Here is a 23593-nt window from a genome sequence, read left to right on the forward strand (position 1 = left end):
TAGAGTTCTGAAATTGAACATGGTTTTATTTTTCATGAATATATTTGAGAATTTTTAAATTAAATGTACCATTACCTTTGCATTGTTTACTTATGTTCATGGTACTGATAGTAGTAGTGTTTCATTTGGGAATTTATTTACATTGAGACAGGGTCAAGCTCACAACTCCACATATCTCTTTGATAAATTAAAATTAATGATTAAGTTACTGCCCTTACCATTTTATTTTCGTTTACCTGAATTTTGCTTCAGCTCAAAGTGTTGACTCTGATTTATGTTGTGGTCGAGGTTACTATTATTATTATTACAGGCAGTCCCCAGTTATTGATGGCCTTGGTTACAGGTGATCCAGTTTTATGGCACTTGTCTACCAATGGCAGTAACTGAATTTTCTGTGCAAATCCCCTACTTATCAGAGCCTAGCCTTGGTTATCGGCGCCGATAGCTGAGGTTCAATGCCAATAACCGATGATCGGCGCCGATAACTGAGGCTTGGTGCTGATAACGAGAGATTGGCGCTATGATCACCTATTTTCGTTTATTGGCATTATTGGTTATCGTCACACCTTTGGGAACGGAACCCCCGCCAATAACTGGGGACTGCCTATATTATTATTATTATTATTATTATTATTATTATTATTATTATTATTATTATTATTATTATTATTATTATTATTATTATTATTCTAAATCAGTAGTAACCTTTTATACATTCAGGTTGTCTAGAGTGTTCTCTATTTTTCTAAAAATTGATTTTCCTAGGTTACTGCATTTTGCCAGTATCACTGATGTTCGTCATACTTGGAGAGGGAAGCAGGTTGCAAAATTGGGTAGTTTATTTTCTATGAATACAGTAATACTATAAAGGGATTTTGATGAAGGAAAAATCTATTTCTGGGGAGAGACCTGTGTCGCCCGGTGAAAAGGATCCTGCTATCCACTTTTCTAGTATAAATATGTTCTAAATATACCAGAGAAAAAAAGCTAGCATGGTATGCTGAGGTTACTACCCTCGCGCGAGCACCCTAAGGGCGTCGGGTATAAAGTACAAGGTGAATGTAAGCCACTATAATAGTAACAGGATACTGAAATTGGTAGTTCATCCTCCGTAGAATTTACTGAGCTATTCTTCAGGAGAGTCTTCTTCATTGTTAATCGAGGCCATGTTTTGCTCAGGCTCCACTTAGCAGGTCACGCCAAAAAACGGGAGTACACTGACATTCAATGTGGGTCTTGCACTTTACATGCAGTCTAATTCTTGATGCATGTCTTGCCAAGAAGAACAGTGTGTTAAAGCCCTTCTTACGAAGGCTTTGATGGTCGTGTTCTTGTATCTTGAAGGGCGCTCATTATCTTCATTAAGGCAGAGGCTGATATTTGTCTTCATTATTATTATTATTATTATTTCATGTTAAATGTTATTGCTTCTTCACCTGCGTTGATTTTGTAGAGGTTCTTCTCTATTTTTCTGATGACGGCTTTCTCGTTGTTAATAAGATGTGTTTAGTAGCACACCTATGCTGGGCATTGCAAAGGCAGAGGTAGTTAAAAATATATCTTTATTGCTTACTAAGTGAAATATCCAAGTAGTACATTAGTTAAATATGAGGTTTAAACCCCATAGAGTTGCTCAGTTATATTGCATTTCATTAATAATATTGAAAATTTTGTTGCAATTTTTCGCATAGCTGTTCCAGGCATCCTCTTAGGCGTAGGTAGGTTAAGGGACTGTGGCTGGTGTGGAGTCCTTTGGCTTTTATATCAGAGGGTTAGCGGGGGGTTTATCCGCTGCTGAATTTTGATTGGGTGGGCACATGGAGATGGTTTCCTATTGGCTGTTGGGAACTGGCTTCAATCTAGTTGTTAAATTTGCTGTCTGCGCTGTTGTAACCTGGTTGATCTACGGAGTTGTGTGACGTCATGGTGGGCCGAATTATGATTTGTCGACTGCTGTGTGATGTCACTGTGGGTAGAATTCTCATTGGTTGACTGCTGTGTGTGGCATCACTGCTGTTATTTCCCTCTGGGTCTTAATATCAGTACATATTGTCTTCATTGGTGGTGTTGTCTTGCAATGGGGGGGAATTACAGTGCAGCATGATGATATTACTATTTGTATTCATGGTGTTCTTTCTCACATTAGTTGGTAGCAGGAAGGCCTCTTATGTGTTATTCATCAAGGATTTCTGCTCTTCAATGAAGAGTGCTTCAAGCAAGAACAGGTGACGTGGATCGGGAGCCCTCCCAATTATTCGAATACTGTTCTGAATAATATTTTCATGGGAGATAGCTGTATTGTAGCATGTTAGCGTGTGAAACCCTCTTCAACAGACACATGGAGGTCATACTGACATAAGCACCCAGACATCTGGGCATTGGGCATTCGAAGTGGTAGATCACGATCGTCTGTTTGAAGGGGTCACATGGTCGGGGGGAGGGACTTGAAACCTTATTCTGTAAAACATCCCCATTCCCACCAGCACATGAATAGTTGTGTGTTACTGTAGTATGTATGTCTATTTGAATAATAGAGAGCTAATACAGTTAGTCAAAATGATGAATTGGGACTCGTCAAAAGAAACCTCTCTCCATAGAAAAATAGTTATCAGACTTTTGGGGTGGTAGTTTTTCTGTACCATGAAAAACTACAGTGAAGTCCCTTTCTAGTAATGTATATATATAGTTTATTAGTATTTATGTCAGCCATTGCACAGTAAAGCACAAGGGGAAAGATGCAAAAGATTTTTTGTGGTTTTGCAAATCACAAATATATTACTCTCAATGGGCCGATGTCCCTCACTTTACATACGTACTTCAGAGGTGATAGTTTAACTATTGCTCAATGCCATTCAGAGAGCATCTTAAAGATTCCATATACAGATTTTTCTTTAAAGAACTTTGGTATCAATGGAGTTTGAACTGAAGTCTTTAGAACCTTAAAGTTCTTATAAATTATTTATTCAGTAATGGTAACCATCTGGAAAGAGAAGACAAATGAAGTAGAAAAAAGCTCTTGAATCAAAAATTTATTATCAGTCTGTCAATCAGTCAGCCTACTCAAGGAAGTATGATCATCCAGAATCCAGGATTTATCAAAATGGTAGGGTTATTATATTTTTTATAATTATAGAAGGCTTGGTCCAATTCTTTATATATATACTTAGAAAGAATAAAATACTGTGGGTGACTACCTGAAATGGATGAAATGAGATGAAAAACCACCATCTTCATTTTTTATATCAGATTTTTCTTTTATTTGATTAGACATATATGTACCTATTTAGTTCTCTCTACTCTCTTTAGGCTTGTGTATCTCCTGGCATAATGCCAAAGCATGGTTTTATTCCCACCTGGTCCAAGCCTGTGTCCATTCCCCTAGATTTTCTGGGCCTTCTCATGGTCTTTGTCTTCTTGCTTCCACAGGCATCAAGTTAACTAACTGCTCCTTTCCCTTTCCATCACATGCTGAGACTATGTCAGTCTCTGATGTCTCAAGTTTTCTGATCTCAGGACACCACAGCTTGGAGTTACTTATTTGTTTAAGCTGCCACAGCTATGTATGTCCTTAGCAAGCTTATAGGTCACCATTTCAGTATGTTCTTGACTGGATGCAACAAGACAAGAATAGCCAGTGGTCTCTGAGATGGCGGATGAACAGATTATTTTGAGTGTCATCAATCTTCATGCACTAAAGACAAAAAAGGACAGCAACAAAGAGAAAGGAGAGGAGGAAGACCAACAGAAAGTGATGAGGGAGATTGCAACAGAGGCATATGAGACCACATGTAGAGTTTGTTGAGAGATGATCTCTATTCAGTAGCTCAGAAGTTATACAGATCAGTGTAATGTAAATGGACTTCCAGGCTTAGAGAGCAGCCTATAGAGCCTCTGCCTTCTCATCTGATATGCCTCTTAATTTCTGGTAATAACCCCTGAACCTTTTTTTTCACAGCCTGTACTCCATACTACTCAAGCAGTCTTTTATGGAGACTGTGTCGCCCGATGAAAAATCCCTGTAACTCATTTTTCTAGTTTATTTATACTAGAAAAATGAGTTACAGGGATTTTTCATCAGCAGACACAGGTCGAACCCAGAAATGAATTCTTTTGTGCAAATTCTTAGTCCATGAGTCATTCTTTGTATAAAAGTTATTGGATTTGATAAGCGAATAGTATGTATCTGCTCAACTAAAACGTTAAATTGCGACATTTGTCTTAACCTCACCCAGGACAAAAACAGCTTTCCCCCTGAAGGCTTAAATAATGGTCTTCAAAAAGACATGTATAAACTAGCATAGTTCTCCATATCCTGCATTATTGCAATAGTTAGACTTCTTATGTTCTACTATTTTGTATGTAGGTGCTATCTTATTCCTGCACTATATACGTATATCCACTTTGAAAGTTCTATTCCTGCACTGTATATACAACTTGGAAAGTTCTATTTTTTTTCTCTTAATATTGAGGAGTTTCATGATATAAAATTCTAATACCGAAGTTTAATAGTATTTGTAAAATTAATAATAATATTTTGTATAAAAACATAATGATGTGATTCACTTTTAAAGAGCAGTCTATAAAATTATTGCCTATGAGTGATTTACTTTCCATAAATTTTAGATTTAAGGTAATAAGTGGATAATGGATTAGATTTTTGTTGGCGTATCTTTAATATTCTCAAAGTTTTCCAGTCTCTCCTGGGTGCATTAAAAACTGAGTGCTGAGAACCTAATATTGTATCTGGTATCAGGCAAAGGAATAGAGAAAGTATTCATAAAGTTTCATTATGCCTGGAAATGTTCTTGACAACAGTCAAACAATCTGGTTGATATACTCATTAATATTCCTATGATAGATAGAGAATATTTCCATAGAATAAGTAAAGGTGAATTTTTATAAATATTTTCTTATCATTGCAGTTGTTACTAACCAAGGAAAGCTGTTCAAGAGCAATCCATACAGATTTCGTACTTTCAACGGAAGCTTTGTCACGTTAGAAACAGAATGGCTTTGCTTTGTCAACCCTTGGTCAAAAAAGATTGAATCAATAATTGGCCAGCATCATGTTTTAAAAGTGAGTAATCAGTGCTAAATTTTACAAGATTTTTCTTCATTATTGTTTCTGTTGTGAAATGCCTTAATTATTTGCTATTAAACAATGTTAAAAATGTTAATGTAGTCATTGGTTATATTTAGATGTCATGGAGGGTATGCACTGGTATATGTGAAGTGAAAGAATGGTATGTTTATGTAGTATTTCATTATGTACCCTGTTGAAAGTAGTTTTTATAAGTACTTATCAGCAAGGAGATTAAGCACATGCACACTACAATCCAGAATTGTTCCTATATGAATACGAACCCTTTGGTCTTTACATTGGGATTTTAACTTTTGCAAGCTGGAAACCAGCTATGAAAAATTAAAATGTAATGTGATCAAGGTATGGTGGAGTAATACATAGCGTCATTCAATGGGGTCCCGTCAGTGAGTCGGTGGAGCCTCATCTCGCTTGCCTAAAGGATCCTGTGATGTATCAGTGTTCTCTTAACTGGGGGTCAATTGTACTCCTACCAAACCACTGACCATAAGAAGGAAAGATGACAAGCCTCCCATCAAGAAATCAAGCCTTGTATGGCTACGGACTCAACCTCAGTCATGTTCTCTCGGCTGTGATGTTACTCCACATACAACTGTTCATCCACAGTATTCCTTGCCTGTCACACGGAAGTCACCCCACCATTCTCATGAATGTGGCTCCTATCTGCGGACTTCCCATGTATGGCCATGACAGCAGTCTTGGCTGCGCTCTTGTGCCTGTGACAAGTCTCCCTGTTACAGAAGTCTTACTCTGCCACAACATCAACCGCAGCCGCGCTCATACAGAGAGACCATTCCCCATAGTGTTCTTTTTGTAGGGACTGTTCTCCACAATGTTTTAGTCCCGAACAATGAGCGCCCTCAGACAAGCACAAGTGCATGGTCTTCATCATGTTCATGGAGATCATGGAGAACCCCAACATCAACCCCAATGACTTCCCAAGGACCTCGGATATGATGCACAAGTGCAACAGTTTTGACAGAATGTCTTTTGCGAAGCAAAATTGTCATCTGTATGTATCATCAATATCATCAAATTACCCTTGACAGCTTCTTCAGATCTGAAACCCCAATGCAACCAAGCCCATCCCCATCCTCTTTCTCAGTAACTCAGTCATTCAGCTTGGAACCTCGGTGAGCATGGCTACAGTCTTCATTGTTATGTGGGACTCCTTCAGCCAAGAATCTGATATATTGCTGCCCAATTTTCATGACCCTGACCCTATAGGCATCTTTATACGTCTTCCAACCACTTCACTACTCAGTGTCTCCAGGGAGTCACTTGAGTTACAGGAGGCACAGGAAAGAGAAGTTGCCAGTCTCAATGACACTGTTGATCTGACGGAGAGGATGAGCAGGTAGATATTGAATGCGTTTGTCTCTTTTGGGCTGTAAATCCAATTGATTTTTCATCTTTTATACTATGAAAATTATGTAATACCTCAGTTTTTGTTTTCTCTCTCTCTCATACCCTATGCACAGGATTGTGTTTATCATTTGGGCTGTAGAAATAAAAAGTGAGAAAATACAGTAAAATTATAAATGAGAATAGCATAAAATATAAATAAAAAGACAGGTTTTGACTTAAGAAAAACTTATTTTTGGTAGATACTGTTGAGTCCTCAATAAGTTAACCCTTCATGGTGTACCAAAGCTCCATGGTGACTAGACTAATATAAAAAAAATATCTTTGAGCCTGGTCTTGTAGCCGGGTATTGTGTTGTAATGATAAATGCTGTGACACGTGATGCAGTATAATGAACTCGAAGACAAGAGGACATTTTCTCTCATCCTCAGCGAGGCTAAACCCAGTTTTTCCCAGGTCAAAATCTGGAAAAAGAAGTGACTATTGCACATCCGCGTTGGCCATCTTGTTTATGACTGGGCTGGTAAAAGACCATAAACCATTACTCTGTTGGTTAACTAGGATAATCCCTTGCCCAAATCCCATACCTGTTCATAAGGGAAGTGGGAGGGTTTTGAGAACTCAACAGCGACTACCAAAAATAGGTTTTTCTTATGTCAAAACCTGTTTTTTGATAGTGTAGTCACTTGTTTCATACTCAAGGAGTTTTATCAAGAAATTGACTAGTGACAAAAGGCTTAAGCTCTCAAGTTTTAACCCCAACAACCCAAAGAGAAAACTAACAAATTTCTGGTCCGAGGTCAAGCCACAAGTTTTGGTAGCAAAAACCAAGAAACTAAACAAGATCTTAAGTTTTTAGGGTGAAGTTCTGTAGTGACTAACCTAAGTATGCTGGGTATGGTTGCAGTCTTGTTGCATCTTCTCCAGTGATTGTCATCATACCCACCCATTATGAAGACCCCTGGTTTTCTGCTGTAGTGCCTTTGGGATCAGGACTAACCATACCACCTAGTTTAGTCGAATTTGTTTGAGCTCATGTCAGTTATGTTTTAAAAATACTGCCTCTTATGACCACCCGTACATTCAGAGACCTCTTCAAAAGAGATTTCTGAAGAAGGCCAACGACGTACTTACTTTTTTAATATTATGCGACCTAGGAAAGGTTTGCCTTTTTAATGAGAAACACTAAAATCATTCTTAGCCCTTGTAGAGAGATTGGTTTATTCGTGCTAGGGTGTAGGAAAATCGGACCTTCTGCGACATTTACCGTGACCTCTAGGTATACCTAAAATGCTTGAACTGGGCATAGTGTTCTGCAGCTTTTCTAATCATTTTTAAATACATATACTATAAATAGATCATATATCTTTGGGGCCTTGGTCCCTGGTCTGGATTTGTCAGTTAATGCCGAGCTCCATACAATGGTGATTCAGATACATTAAAGGATTAGTACTTTAATTTCATGTCTAATTAAGCAATTTAAAAATTAAAGTGGTAGTGACCATTGTATTGCAAAATAGAAGCCTGTGTGTAAAAACAGATCAAATACACATACAAAGAAAAAATAAAAAGTAATTAAGGAGATTAAAAAAAATTTGCAAGCAAAATCAGCATTAAAAGATAGAACAACTAAGGCAGTGATGCGTAGCACTCCCAAGTTATATTACAGTCTTTGATGCTGTTGATCAGCACAGGATTTAAAATTCTTGCAAGTGTGAAAACAAAATGTAAAAAATAGGGAGGGAAAAAGTTTTGAGTGGGTCTTGTCTTGCAGAACCCATTAGTTGAATTCAAGCTCTCTGAGCAAGTAACAGTTTAGTCAGTTTCTGAGTGATTAATTCAATGTTACCAAGCTTCTGGTCTGATTCTGGTGTTATGCATTATGTAGTCAGGAAATATCTTTATTAAACTGAAAGAAAGTTAATTCAAAGTGAAGAGGTTTTAATTGATATTGTGATCATCTCTGTTATCCACAGGGTCCAGCTGATATTGAAATATTTTTGGACCCTACTGATAAACCAATGACACCGCTACCAGAGGAAGTTATGAAAGAAGCCAAAAAAGCGCAATCTGATATCATAGATCTCCTAGATAAGGTAAGTCTTGTTTGGATATGTATGTTATAGGAAACTGATAATTGATAATTTTGTATTTTTGTTAACTGGTAAATCTCCCCTAAAATGGAGCTTTTTGTATGATTTTTCTTATTTTATCAGGCTATGGAAGTCTGTCTTGTCTCTAGTCATTATAGGTATAATTTTGAGTTTGTTAATAATGATTATTTTAGAAACAAAAGGTTTCCGACTTATGGGGTGTTCTATATAACGAATTGCTGTAGAGTGTAATGCAGTCACTGATCCTTATACCATTTTGTGACATGCTTAAAAACTAGGGATGCTTGTAATATTTATTCAAAAAAATTCTACTTTGGTGTTAATTCTCCTAGTTATCATTTTAAAATGTATAGAAATCTTGGCAATGAGATTTTGCAGAAAAGTTTACCAACACTAGTGTAAATAATTTTAGCATTGAAAAATTTCAGCCAGCTTTCTAGAATTTCCTTTAAAAATATTATTTGCCTTGTAAATGAGGTATGGTGATAGAGTCATTTGTCAGACATAAGAAAATGAGATTCACAATTTATCCCAGAACCCACTAAAAATTATCAATTTGAATTTCATATATCATTGTATAGGGAAGTTCCATTAACATCTCAATCTCATACTGTTTGTCAGTGTGTATCGTGTGCTGTTTCAAACACAAGTAGACAGTCCCCAGTTCACGATGGGTCTGGCTTATGACTTTCTGAGGTTACAACGGTTTTCAAATACATATTCATCATAAATTATTTCCCGGTTTACATGCATGTTCTGGGGTTATGATGCTTACGACGCCGATCCGACGAAAGAAATATGGCTACTAAACATATCATACGTGACAGTAACCTGAAAAATTCTAATTCATTATTCATCTTTAGCTAGAAAGTTTTTCTCAGTGATGCTAAAAATTTCATTCTTGATCCTTTCAATATTTCAAAATTTCATTCTTGATCATTTCAATATTTCAGCCTGTTGCTATGTATACAGACCCAAGCAAAGAGCCACAAGAGGTAAGGAGAAAAACATTGGCTCATGCTATGACTCCTATAGTTGAAGAGATGGACCATTTGGAGGATAAAGATATTAAACCAGCTACAGAGAAGAAGGTTGTTCCTTCTGTGACTAGGGTTAGTGCTCAACCACCTGATAAATCACACCCACCTGAAGCAGCACATCCAAGCGTTGTAAGTAACAGAGAATTTGGCTTTTTTCTATTATTTTTGTTTCAGTATGAAAAAAAGTATACAGCATGTGTTAAAATGGATATTGAATGTGTGTGGTTGTGAATAAAGAATTCTTAAAAGGTCTCTCATTCATTTGCAAAAAAAAGAAAGAAATAAATTTTTTCTGAGTGAATGTTGAAATTTTGCTTACATCAGTTTCATGCAGTGTCTCTAATTCTTAGACTGGAACCATAAAAAATAAATTCATAATTTGGGTGTATATTAATTTTTAGTACTGCTTTATCACTCATATATGTACACGTAACAGGCTTGATTTTAAGGAGTTCCAGGTGGAGTGTAATTACATATACGTATATATCTATATATATATATATATATATATATATATATAGATATATATATATATATATATATATATATATATATATATATATTTATATTATATAATATATATATACATACATGTATGTATGTAATATATAAGTATATACGTATACAGTACGTACTTACATAGTATATGCTGTATATGCATGATTCTATACGGAATTTTAGGTAGTACCAGGCAGGTGTTAATGTTTAGAATTCTGATTAGGCTAGATATCTGCTGATGTTTACTGGTTATGTTTGTGTTTAGGTTTGTATATACTTTGTAATTTTATACGTAGAAATTATTTTGATTAGTATTTTTTAAAAGATCAATGAATTAGAGTAAATTAGTGAAAGAAATATATTCTTTGGAAAATGGTTGGAAATTCATTGGAACTTATAGCTACTATATTTCTTTGGAATTTAGTATATAATTTTCATCTATGTATTCATTAACTGTTTACTGTCCAGTGAAGTGGTATTCATTACTCTTATAAGACTTGATGAGATTTGTTCCATCTCAGACCCTTTACTTTGCATATACCTTATTGTACGGTACACAATCCTCCATACTGTTCACAAGAGAAGAATCCTTCCAGTTCCACCTTGCAGAGCATGCATCAGGTTCAGCAGTGCCTCTGTTGGTGGGTAGAGTCGGTTTTTGTGTCAGATACTACTGTATTTTGTACATAGCCCACAATAGTGTTCCAAGGAAAGTTTTGTTCACTGGGGCTCTTTTTATGTAAAGAATTTTACTCAATCATACTCTGTTAGCATGTACTATTAAGAATTCATTCTTGTGGGTGTAGGTATTAACAAGCGTTCGCTTTCTCATAATTAGCATTTTGGTGTATTGTTCCAGGCCCTGGAGTACCATGTCTCTTGAATAAATACTGACTTCTTCAGTAATTCAAAATTGAAATTAAAATCTGTGATAAACTAAGCCCCAGATTATTGTGTATGTATACATACTATATCATTAGTGATGATTTTTGTTAATTAAAATGAATTTTACATATTAATATATTCCTGGTAACTCAGATAAGTCATCATGCAAAGCATCAAATTTCATTTTAAAAAATTCCTTATGTATATTTATTGCCTCCAAAAATAATAACTAAAATAAGACTTGAACGCTTGGAAGGTTTTGAGTCTGAAACCTTTGGCTTATATCACCAAAGACCAAACATTCCAAATGAAGGTTGGGGTCTGTCTCCATGTTGTTCTAGAGGAATTAAGATATCAGTTGTATTTTAAATACAGCTCCATGGAGATCATTTTCAACGTGTGTTAAATTTCACCTTTGATTTAACCTACGAATCCCTAGATGTGTTTTCCTTGGGCTCGTAGTAGCAGCAAGCCAAGTTGTAACACTGAGAGGCTGGTGTGTGTAACTATACTGTTTTTTTCCATCTGTCCATTCGCCTGTGGTGTTTGCGCATGGTAACACTGCGTCTCGGGCTTTAATAACAGCCTATTTCGAATGTTAACAGTGTAATTCGCATATAGTAAATTATCAAAACACTTTTCAGTTGCAAATGTACGCCCAGATATCCTTTTCTTTACCTAAAACTTACACATAGCGTGACTATTTAAAGCCCAGGACGCAGTGTTACCATGCAAAAACACCACAGGCAGATGGACAGATGGAAAAAAACAGTAGTCTATCTTCCTACCTTCAAACCTGGTGTAGAAATCTGGGGTAATAGGACTGCAACTTATGGTTTGGTACATGTTGCATTTCTGTTCAAATTGCTGGGAATGTTCAATTCATGGACCATTGTTGGTTCTCAGAACATTTTGGTGCTATTCAACCGTTCTACAGGAGTTCACATGGTTCCACAGGCCTTGCCTCTAAATATGCTAAGGGGAAGCAGGAGCCTTCCGCACGTTCATGGCTATTCAGGCTAACTCACAGTATTTAAAGAAATTTATTTTTTGAAGCAGTGACTAAACTAAAGTAATTTTTAAAATATCAGTAAATGTTTTTCAATACAAACAATATCTTAAGAAATTGCCCTCCTCTCTGCCCCCTGTATTTCTTTCAGTGAGTTCAGACAAGGTAAAGCTTGACTCTGCCTACCACCAGAAGTGCTTCCAAACTTTGGTGCACGCTCAGGCAAGTAGAGCTTGAAGGATTCCTCTTCTGTGCAGTGTTTTTAAGATTGCACAAATGTATAATACATAAGGCTAAAGTAAAGTAATGGGTTCTTGTTGAAAAAATCTTTTTGAGAAAGTGTATGTTTCGCTGATGCTGAAATCCCATTTAGAAGTATTTATAATTTAAGTTCTGTAAATTATTGTATCATCAAGTTTTTTAGAATGTTTCCTATGAATTTTATAGTTTACCTACCTCTTAGATATAAATTCATAACCATTCATTGGTGTAATAATTGGAGAATCTTTTAAAATTTTCATTACTATATTTCTATTTTGAGTTACTTGCTTTGGTACCTGTAAGTTGATTCTGTGGTTATCAAAGTTTTTGTAATATTGTTTGTATCCAAGGTTGAAAGAAAATGTATTTAGTACAGTATATAAACTAGCTGGATTTTGCACCATTAGTTTTAAAAATGCTTCAGCTGAACATAATAAAAAGTGTATGAAGAGCTGAAAATACTGTATAAGTAAAAGTAAATGGAGTAATGAATACCTTTCCAGGAATTGTCAATTTTGAAATATATTTTCTAGGGTAATAATTCAAACAAATAGAATTTACATGAATTAACACTAACTCTGTGTTTTTGCTCCAGTGTTTGTAACTAATTGCAGTTCCATCAGTTTTTTTTTAAAGAGATTTCAATGCAGGGTCCCCTAATGAGATTACAAACAGTATTACTATACACCTAGGTAAACTTTTGGGACTAACTTACAGCACCTTAAGGCACATGAATATTTGCATGTTCGTCATACGTTAAGGAGTATTGTAAATTGCTCTGTAAAGTGGTACCAAGTGTTAATCATAACTGGGAATTAAATGGGTGAAACTTCCTTGAGCTAATGAGCCTGCTTGAACTCTTAAATGATACATTGGTTATATACATACACGGATCATTACCAGCAGTGCAGTGGAGAGAAATTTAGTTTTCTTTTGTATCTGACATAGATCTCAGTGCTACCCATATGCCTACATGAGATCAGCTTTAAACAGTCTTTCATAGCAAGCCTTTTACCATAGCAGTTCAGATGCCGTCAAAAGTAAAATTTTCATGCATGTATGGTATATTTTTGGCTTGTGTTTGGCAATTAAAATGGAAACATTTCCATATTGCAAGCATATTTGAATCAGATCTAAGTGATTCCTGGAATTGCATAGAAAGAATATATTACCAACCATGCTACTACAACAGTGGGGTACTATTTTAAAATATCTGATGTCATATTTCATGAAAACAAACTGTTGCCTTTGTAGAGACTAGCACAATTGCACCAACATGACTAGTTAAGTCTTTGCCAAGAAGGTAATACATATGAAAGTTGATGACAGTCATTGTTTTATCTGTAAATATGGATCATAGATATTGGGATTCTGTCTCTTTTGAGGGTAATTCCTTTCTCTCTTGAAGAATACTCTTTTGAGGGGAATTCCTTTCTCTCTTGAAGAATAAAGTATTTTTCTTTGATAAATACCAGTTCCTGAGTAGTTTATAAAAATGGCTGATGGCAGGTAGACATTTGAGTTTTGTATTAGGAATACAGATAATAGGAAAATTATTTCTCTTGTGGCCTGGTGGTCAAAATATTGTGTACAATGTAAAAGTTCAAGTACTCTCATGGTCTAAAGAAGCCTTTCTTTCATTTAAGGGAAGTTACAGTTAACAGAGAAGAATATTTTTCTGTTAACACAACATATTACAAAGTAATCTTAAGTTTAAGCCTGCTCAAGGACTAAACCTATTCCTTTCATTTAATTACTGTTATGGTTAACAGTATAAAATGCTTTAATGTTTACATGACATATTATGAAGTAGTAGGTGGATCGGATCGTAGTTCCTATAGAAATGTTGTCCGATAGTCTAAGTAAGCTTCTGTAAAATGAAGCCATTTACAATCCCAAAACCATACTAATTTCATTTATTTCATTAATTTTGTGGACATTACAAATGAATTTCTTCATATTTAGTCCAATATTTCTAATTTCAGTACATAAATAGTAGTACTCTGAAATTGTTGTTTGTAGAGAAGAATTTTTTGAGGAAAACTATCTTGATAGGTGACCTATAATTTATGCTCATTAATCAATTATCTAACATAGATTTAGCAAGAGAATTGCTACCTGGTATTGCCATACATATAAAGAGGGTATAAAGTCTTGTGATAAAAGGTCATATGTTTAATTACAATATTTTCGTGATCATTTGTATGTGCATGACTTTTCTTTCTGATTGCCTTCACAGTTTCTAAAATAGTTTTTATATAATTTGAGTGTGATAAAAGTATGTCAAGATTAATTTGAAGTGCATTATTATCTTTTAATTATTGTGCTTTTCATGATAAAGCACTCCTTGATGCAGTACCTGACCATTTCATTGCACATGCTTATTCCTCTGATTACTCCTACACATTCTGAGCACATTCTCTATATCATGAAAGCCTATTTTGAAATTACTGATGAAGATAATTGCTATTTGAGGTTTGGTTGATATGGTTTTACATAGTCATATACATAGCTTTTATGGAATCTGAAATTGTCCAGAGCATTAGTGAATGACATTGTTAGATTTATAGACAAGTTTTCAAGACTAGAAGGATTCATTCAGGAGCTCATAGTTTTTCTGCCATAGTGTCTTTATGTAGTTTTTCTCGTATCTCCAGTCTTCTTTTAATGTATTATGTGTGCCCTAAGGTGCTTACATACTGTTTGTGAACTCATTAAGGACTTTCTGTTTCATAACGAGGATGGTCACATCCAATTTATTTTGAGAGAATTCTAACAGAGACAATTCTTCTTAATGTAAGTATTTCTTACACCTTCTTGTAAATGTCATTTATAGTTCTCAGTTCACTAGGAGACAGGTGTATATGAATTATATATTACTTTTCCATTCAATTGTAGGCATGCTTGATGTGACACTTGAAAAGTCCATTACAGTATAGTTTCCTATATTGCTCTTATAATAAATGACTATAACTGGAAACCATTAATGTTGCAGAATTTTCTATAACACTGAAATTTTCCAAAATGCTGAGTGCTTTAGAAAGTACCAGTACTTACTATCACTTTATTACTTTTTGGATTATAGTATTCCAAGTATAATAAAAAAATAATAAAAAATATAATTAAAAGTATTCAAAGTATGTACGTATAGTTAAAAGAAAGTGTATTTTTAGATTTTCAAGTTAATGGACATTGGTAAATTAAACAGTAAAGTATTATTATAATAATTAGGTATGAAGGAAGTTTGATGAGCATAGATATTCTAGTGGTTCAGTAGTTGTAGTTTGACATGTGCTTATATGAACTGCAGATCTCTTAATTTCTATTATGCTTGAACACCCAGTTAAGAGTAGATGAACTAGGTACTGTACTGAGTAACTCATTACACTCGTTATGCAGTAGGTAATATCTCACTTTGCTAAAGAAGTCCCTTCTCACCCCTCACCCATCCCATGAAATGGTCATTCTTGAACACTTGCTTTTTACCCAAACATTTGCAAGTGTTTTCCACACTTCAGTTGTTTTCCCCTTTTTATTTTTATCCTCATAATTTGTATTATCACTGAATTATGACATTTTGTAAATATTTCTCCTAGTACAAGAAAAATTGAATATGATTGCTGTGTCATATCCATATATTCTCATAGACATCAGTCCAGGGATTTGTGTTAAATGAATATGAAATGTAAAGAATCTGGACAGCGTGGGAAGAGAAGAGAGCAAAGGGAATGCATGAAGAACAAAATGGCCTGCTGCTTGGAGTGAAAAGTTCCTGCAGAAGCCTTTTGGTCAATATGCAGTTTGCTGTGTGCTTCTATTGAGGTAGATCTTTGTCCCTATGGCTGGCAAATATGTTAATATAAGAGCCAAATATAGAAAATTTTACCTTGGGTCAGCAAAGAAGAGGTAGAGTTATTTCTTGTAGTATGGTGTTTAAACAAGAATTTTATTATTTGACAACTCTATGCACAGTATGAGTTGTCTCAGAGATTCTCAGGACATGAATGAAGCACCATTTTATTAGGTAATAATATTGGAGGCCTTTTATATACACCTTATTCCAATGAAATCCAGTGCACTTTTGCTCACTAATAAACACCTTTTTCCACTTTGCCTGTGATCAGCATTGTCACCAAATGCAATACATCTAAATTCATTACCCAGAATGTTTTTACATTTTTCAAATTTAATTTTAAGAAATACCTGTCAGTGATGTAGTATGGTGAATGCCAACATCAAGTTCTCAGAGAAGCTTGAACTGTTGTAAAAAGTAAATACTTACACAAGATTTGAAGGAAAGAAAATATAAATTAATCATTATAGTGTGTAATGTTGTTGCAGGGGTTAATCCTTCAGTGGTTTTATATGTGACTCCAGTTCTGTGTTGCATTGATCACATTACATAATAGTAACCTTTAGATTCTGCGCAATACAAATCACTCTTTCAATTTTCACTCATATCCTCATTGCCAATTCTTCCCCACTCAGTGCACTTACACAGAAGGCTCACCAGCACCTTGTCCAACCCCTAAACATGCTGCACCATTCACCTCTATTTTTGTGTACACTCTTTTGCTTCCAAGATGCTGAGGCCCCTCCTTTCCAATACCTTTTTGACACCACTTATCTTTCCCTTTCTAGGTCATTTCTCCTTCCTTCCAAAATTTTCAAATTATTTTTGACCCCAGCTGATGCTGGTATCCATTCACAGATGGGTCAACTTTCAGTCAGCAGGCCTTGTTCAAATCTCAATTCTTGTGAATAAGAGCCATGGTCCTTTGTATGTGTATGTTCCCTGAAAGAAAGAGATAGGACACTCTTGAGCTTCAAAACCTTTGTGGACTTTATAATATGCCCAGACGTACAATAACCAAGGTGCCTTTAAGGACACATGCTACTGCTTTTGAGGTATCAATATGCTCAAGAGCCAGGGAAGTTAGTTTTTGATCACTATAGGAAAGAGATGATTGCTTGTCCTGATTTGGTAGTCTTAATTTGTTTAATTATTTATACTCTCCTCAGTTCAAGATGTTGCTAATGAGGATACAATGAGTACATTGTCAATCAAATTGCAAATGCTTGTATGCTAATTTCTTGCATCTTATGCTCCAGAAAACACTTAAGTGGTCAAGTTGTCTTGTGGAGATGGGATTCCTGTTAGCTGTGGGATTTCTGTTATTACTAACTATTACTTATCTGTTTGAGCAGATGTTCAGCACACTTATTTGTTCATCTTAACTGGATGTGGAGGCCTAAGAATAATTAAGTGATTTGTATCTGCAGTAGCAAGCATAAAGCTTATTCTAAGTGTTGTATTTTTGTAGGCATTAATTACCCATTTTGAGAAGAACGGCTTGCGTTTTTTCTACTTCAAAACTTTTATGTATATTATATTTGTTACTAGATTATGCTGCCCTTGCTTAATATGCACAAAACAATGCTGTTTCTAGAGGGCCACTTGTAAATCATCACATTATTTGTCTTTGTCAGGTTCCAGCACTTCTCAGTACTATTGCATTAGTGATTTTTACACATACGATCCAGAAAAAATTGAATATAGTTTGTGGTTGTTACTTGCATTTTATGTACACTGCACTTAACTGCCAAGTGTTTCAAGATTTATTTTTTTTTTCTAAAGGAGTACTACCAGAGTAATTTATTTTCTTTCAATTTTATGCACCTTGATTAGAAAAAAATGGTTTTCGTTCTATTTTAAATGAGATCCATTATACAGATAAGGTATTGCCATTGTTGGGCTCTTTTTAATGTTGATTTATCATGTGATAATGGTCATTACTCTAAAAATCATATTTTTGTCTGATAGAAGAAAATCACCTGATCTACCACTGATGAGTATATTTTAGCACATACTGTTGAGGTTAAAAGACTATTTTTCTCCTATTTTGGAAAGTAAAGAGCAACAGCAAATCTTGAGATTTCTTTCTAGTTTTTCGAAGGAACTGTTTTTAATACTATGAGGAATGGGACTTGACATATAATTTTTGAAATAGTACTGTAACTTTACTATCTTTTACAGAAAGTGCCCTAGAATTCAGCTAAAAATATTTCAGAAAGTTTTTAATGTTTTTGTTAAATGGTGGTTGTATTCACTTGACTGCTTTTTTAAATTCATGCCTTCTGTTCAGCCTCATGTAGTTGTGTGCTAATTTCATTTGACTTTATTTCCTCTCATAACCTTACACTACTTCTACAGACTTTGCATTTTTGTTTGTTTGTAGCTGATACACATTGAAAGCATGCTGTTCTGTTTTTAGCTTATGGACCCTTATAAGAAATTTATTAAACTACTATAATTTCTTACTGTATGTAATTGGATCAACTCAGAGTTACACATGTTAGTTACAGTTTGCAAGCTGTCATATACTTAAAAAAGAAAGATAATAACTCAGTCAGCATTGTAGATTAGTTGTCTAGTCAGGTCAATTTAAACTTCTGGCTAGGTCATTACCACTGGAGGAGAGTTTGTGGTTACTCGTTGTATTGGAATGGAAATTAGTTTTTAAAACATCATTGTGTTCCTTGAGTACTTAGAAATGAATTTTGAGTTCCTATCAGAATCTGAACTCACAGTCATGATTTAATAAGAAGTACAGTAGAATTATTTAGCAAGGGGATAGAATTCTTAGAAGGTTACTGGATTTAATGTTAATTTATTAAATCAGGAAATACGGTAACTGGAAGAATTGAATTTACCCAAGCGGTAATGAGGGTTTGAATTTTTTGCTGTGGGTTCCTACGAAGGTTTTATGTAGTTATTTAACCAATTTTGTTTGCATTTGTTCTTTTTGGAGGAAAGTTCATTTATTTTCAAACTTAAGGTGCATTATTTAGTACTTTTATTATACTGAACTGACAAGTCATATGATTAACATATACGTATTGTGAAAAAGTTACTCCACCATACTTTTTTTGCTAGAATTTCTTGTACTTCTGATAAGATGTTTTATCTAAAAGATATAATTATGTAAATTTTTTGTGTGACATTGAGTCTAGTGTTTGGTCTTGCTTTGTTTAACTTGTAAAGTCTGAGTAGCTCAGATATTCCATACGTAGTCATTTGTCTTGTGCACAACACTATTTATGTAATTGCCTGCATGATTGGTCATTGATATCATCTGCATATGTAGGGTACTTTATACCTTTTTACTGCATGTATGAATATGGCTAAAAGAAGAGAGATGATAAGGTCTCCTTTTTCACGTTGAGCATTTATGCAATGGAATTTTACGTTTCATTTCACTTATTCTTTAATGATATTTTTCAGGGCTCGTTTAAGAGAGTGGTTTGGGGAAAAATGTCCCAGGTAGAGGAGGCCTTATTATTACAGGTACTAAGGGTCAAAAATTCAAACTTCACAGTACTATCATCGAAGTCACATTATGTTTCAGCTGCCCAAAGATTAAGGGGATGCAGTCTTTGTTCCTTTGTAGCTGGTCAAGACCTAAGTGGAGTATTATTAGACTATCTGGCTTTATTTTCTTGTAATTGGAGGTAAGGTAAATGAAGAGGAGTGTAGAGAGAGAGAGAGAGAGAGAGAGAGAGAGAGAGAGAGAGAGATGAGAGGAAGAGGAGTAGAGAGAGAGAGAGAGAGAAGACGAGAGGAGAGAGAGAGAGAGAGAGAGAGAGAGAGAGAGAGAGAGAGAGAGAGAGAGAGAGAGAGAGAGAGAGAGAGAGAGAGACTTCATTAATAAGAAGTGGCAAGATGAGTTGAATGAACAGCTGTCAGCACATAGAAACTAGTCAGTTACTGTTTTGTATTTATTACAAAATGAATATGATACATTATTTTTGTTGAAGTTTAAACAAAATACTGATTGCTATGTTGGTGGAAAAATTTTATTGGTAACAGGAATTGAGAGCAATTACCTCATTGTAATACTATCACTAAAATTTTAGAAACAATTCCAAATGTCTTTCTAAAATTTTGGCCAATATATTATAGATGAGAAACCCCAATATCAATATAATATTTACTTCATTACTTTGATATATCCAGTATATGATAAAGAATAATTACAGTATTTAGATTTTTGTTGCCTAGTATATGCTTGCAACTTTAATGAAGGTATCTCTGTGAAGATAGGACTGATGTTTTGAAGTACTGTATAGTTCAGTGTTGTATAGTTGAAAGTTGGGTGTCTTGTGTGAGCTTTTATGAGTGTACTATTTTGCTATAGCCCTACCTATGATTTCAGAACATTAGTACGTATATGCTTGCAATCTGCATAAGAGCAATTATGTATCTGCTTAAATGTATCTGTCATAAGTGATAGTACTCTGGCCAATCATGGAAAATGTAGTTGAAACATGTGGTGGTCTCATCATGTGAAAATTGAAACTGATGGAGGGCTAGCTGATGCTTTTAGTATGGTCTCATATACTGCTACGTACACTTTTAATTGGGCAACTGCCATGTTAATTTAGAATATCAGCTGCATGCCTTGCTGGAAAGGTCTAAGTTAGCACATTTCCCATTGGGCTTTACTTCATGGTTGACAGTCTTACCATAGCTTCATCTTTAGATTCTAATTTTGTATTGGAGATTTGCTTCCTGTAGTGGTTTATACGTTTTTACATATTTATGAAAACTACTTTCTATCTTAGTTATGAAGCACTTAGAAGTCAGGCACTTTGAATGCCTTTTTGGGTAGAATTAACATCACTCAGATGAAAGATAAAGTGGAGTGGATACAGTATGTGAAGTTGGGCTTGGCAGATCTTTGTCTATTTATCTTTTTCAAATTGCAGGGGTCTAGATCTCATCAAAGAATAAAGTTCAACAGTCTTTTCATAGCCTGATTTAAAATTTTGTTTTATAACCTTGATTATAGATTTTGCCTTACTGCATACAACGCAATAGAAATAGTAAGTGGATGTCTTGCACTTATAGTATTGGTTGTGGTTTCTTAGAGCCTTATCTCCAAGGCACATATATTTTCTGATTGAGGGTAACTCATGGATTCTGCCTCTTTGTTGCACAAGCTCGTTCTGAAAAGATTAGTTTCCTCAACCTTTTTACCTGATAGACACTTGCAGCATAGTTCTCCATAAATTTGTAAGTGATACAAGTGTTGAAAGCAGCTACTTTGGGAAACTCCTTTTCTTTTTCCTTTTACTTGGACAAAGTTAGTTATAGGGAATTTATTCTAACCAGTAGGTCCTTTAATGCAGATAAGGTACTGATAAGATACTGATATATACTATGGATAATCCTTATGACCTCCATGTGATTCAGTGGTATTTTTCATTTTCTCTTGGTATGAAGCAATTCATTGTTCACATCACTGATGATCATAGCTAAGAAATCCTTCTTCATTATTAACTCCCAACAGCCTTTGTACCTTTTTTTGTTAACCAGAGTTTAGCTAAATCTGGTAACCAATGCTGAGAGTTAAAACCATTTGTCGGCATTACAATTGACCTGTATATTTCTGAATCCAAAGATCTTCACCAATTCGTGTGGAGTAGAAAGACTTTTATAGCAGCACTTCCAAATTTCTTTAAACCATGTTTAAAAGGAAGTGAAGTTTTACAGGAAGTACTTGCTTTCCAGCTCAGTAGGTCAAATTATATTTGATAAAATATGAATTTAGTATTGATAAAAAAAACTACCTATGGATCATTTCCTGAAGGTATTTTGATAGTGTAGTTGCTGTCTCATCATCAAAGAGTTACCCTTTCCATGGTCTAACCTAAGCTCCATGGTGACCAGACTAATGTCAAAGAATTCTCTTGTGGCTGGGTATTATGTCGTAACGGTAAACATTATAACTCATGATGGAGTATAAATGGACTCAGGATAAGAGGGCACTTTCTCTTGGTTTTTTTTATCTAGGTAAACTGCGTTCAGCATTACATGAGGATAAGAGTGTCCTCTTATCCTGAGTCAATTTATGCTCCATCACGTGTTATAATGTTTATTATTATGACACGAGACCAGCTAAAAGGGAGTTCTTTAACATTAGTCTGGTCACCATGGAAGTCTGGTTAGACCATGGAAAGGGTCACTCCTTGAGGACTCAACAGCAACTACCAAAACTAGGTTTTTCCTATGTCAAATTCTGTTTTTTGTAAGCATCTTATGTCATTCACTGGTATTTTAAGTCGTAGAGCGTATAGTGTGTGCACGATCGGTAAAAACCAGTGTTCATTTTCACTTTGCTATTGTTTTTTTTATTACAATGAAGTAATCTGATACTTTGAAGTCCTGTATATTTCTCATGCTGTTAGCCAGTATTTTTTTTTTATTACAATGAAGTAATCTGATATTTTGAAGTCCTGTATATTTCTCATGCTGTGAGCCAGTATAATGCAGTTCATGATATTGTGAAAGAGTAAGAAAACAACACCCCTTAGTCTGGAATACAGTACTTGTAACTTTACTTTGTTTAAAAACTTTAAGCTTAAGTATTTTGCTGATCTTGTTTAAGATATGTCAAATCCTTAATGTATCATATTCATTTGTCTTTAATCATAGCTTGTATTGGCTGATAGTTTTTCTTTTGCTGTTAGCAATATGAAAAGATGCTGACATGTTATTGACACTTCTGTCATTTAGTTTGAAGATGCATAAGTGATAAATATAAACATAACATGCATTAGTATGGCCATGCTTTAACACATTCCAGATATAAAGGATGAGTATGGAATTATTACGTATTAACCTTTCCCACTGTGGCTGTTCTGTTTCTAATTTTGTCTGGAATGCTTATATTGATTCGTTTTAACTATTTTTTCTATCACTTCCTCTCTGTACAGAGCTTTACTGTAAATTCTAGCTTGAAATTAAGTGGTCATGTTGGTGTTTGGGTAAATTATATGAACATCATCTATCCTTCAAGATTTGGTATGCAAAAGCATCTTGGAAAGTGCATGTTTCTTAACACTTCTAGTCCTTGTGTTTCATCACTGAACTGACAACTTGTGCCCCTATAATTATATTTAAACTTTCATATCCTTTCTAAGTAGTTAATACATATACTAGATTTAATCCCCATCCTATGTGTGAAATGTGTTTTCATAACTTCAAGTTGTATATTTTTATGTTCATTTAATGTCATCATGTATGTATATAGGTTGTACTTGAAAGTGCTGATTAATTAATTTGTCTTGGATGCTGATAGAGGCTGTTTAACTTCTGAATTCATTATCAAAGGAAAAATTTAATTTTCAAACCTGGTGTTAGATTTCAACCAACAATAATGTATCTAATACATGATATATGTCCCCCCCTTTTTTTTTTACTATTAAGCTTCTGTGAAAAATAGCATGTCTTGTTTGATATATCTAGTGGAATCTT

General features: G+C 34.7%; 1 protein-coding gene across 1 annotated transcript in view; it reads left to right on the forward strand.

Moving 5' to 3' along the window:
- Positions 1-23593, forward strand: part of LOC135214859 (period circadian protein-like) — a 178037-nt gene that overhangs the window by 76341 nt on the left and 78103 nt on the right. Inside the window, 3 exon segments of the mRNA XM_064249279.1 lie at positions 4923-5077; positions 8443-8562; positions 9534-9749. Of these exon segments, the coding sequence (XP_064105349.1) occupies positions 4923-5077; positions 8443-8562; positions 9534-9749 (491 nt within the window).

Source organism: Macrobrachium nipponense, chromosome 46 (genome assembly GCF_015104395.2).
Source record: "Macrobrachium nipponense isolate FS-2020 chromosome 46, ASM1510439v2, whole genome shotgun sequence".
Classification (NCBI taxonomy): Eukaryota; Metazoa; Arthropoda; class Malacostraca; order Decapoda; family Palaemonidae; genus Macrobrachium; species Macrobrachium nipponense.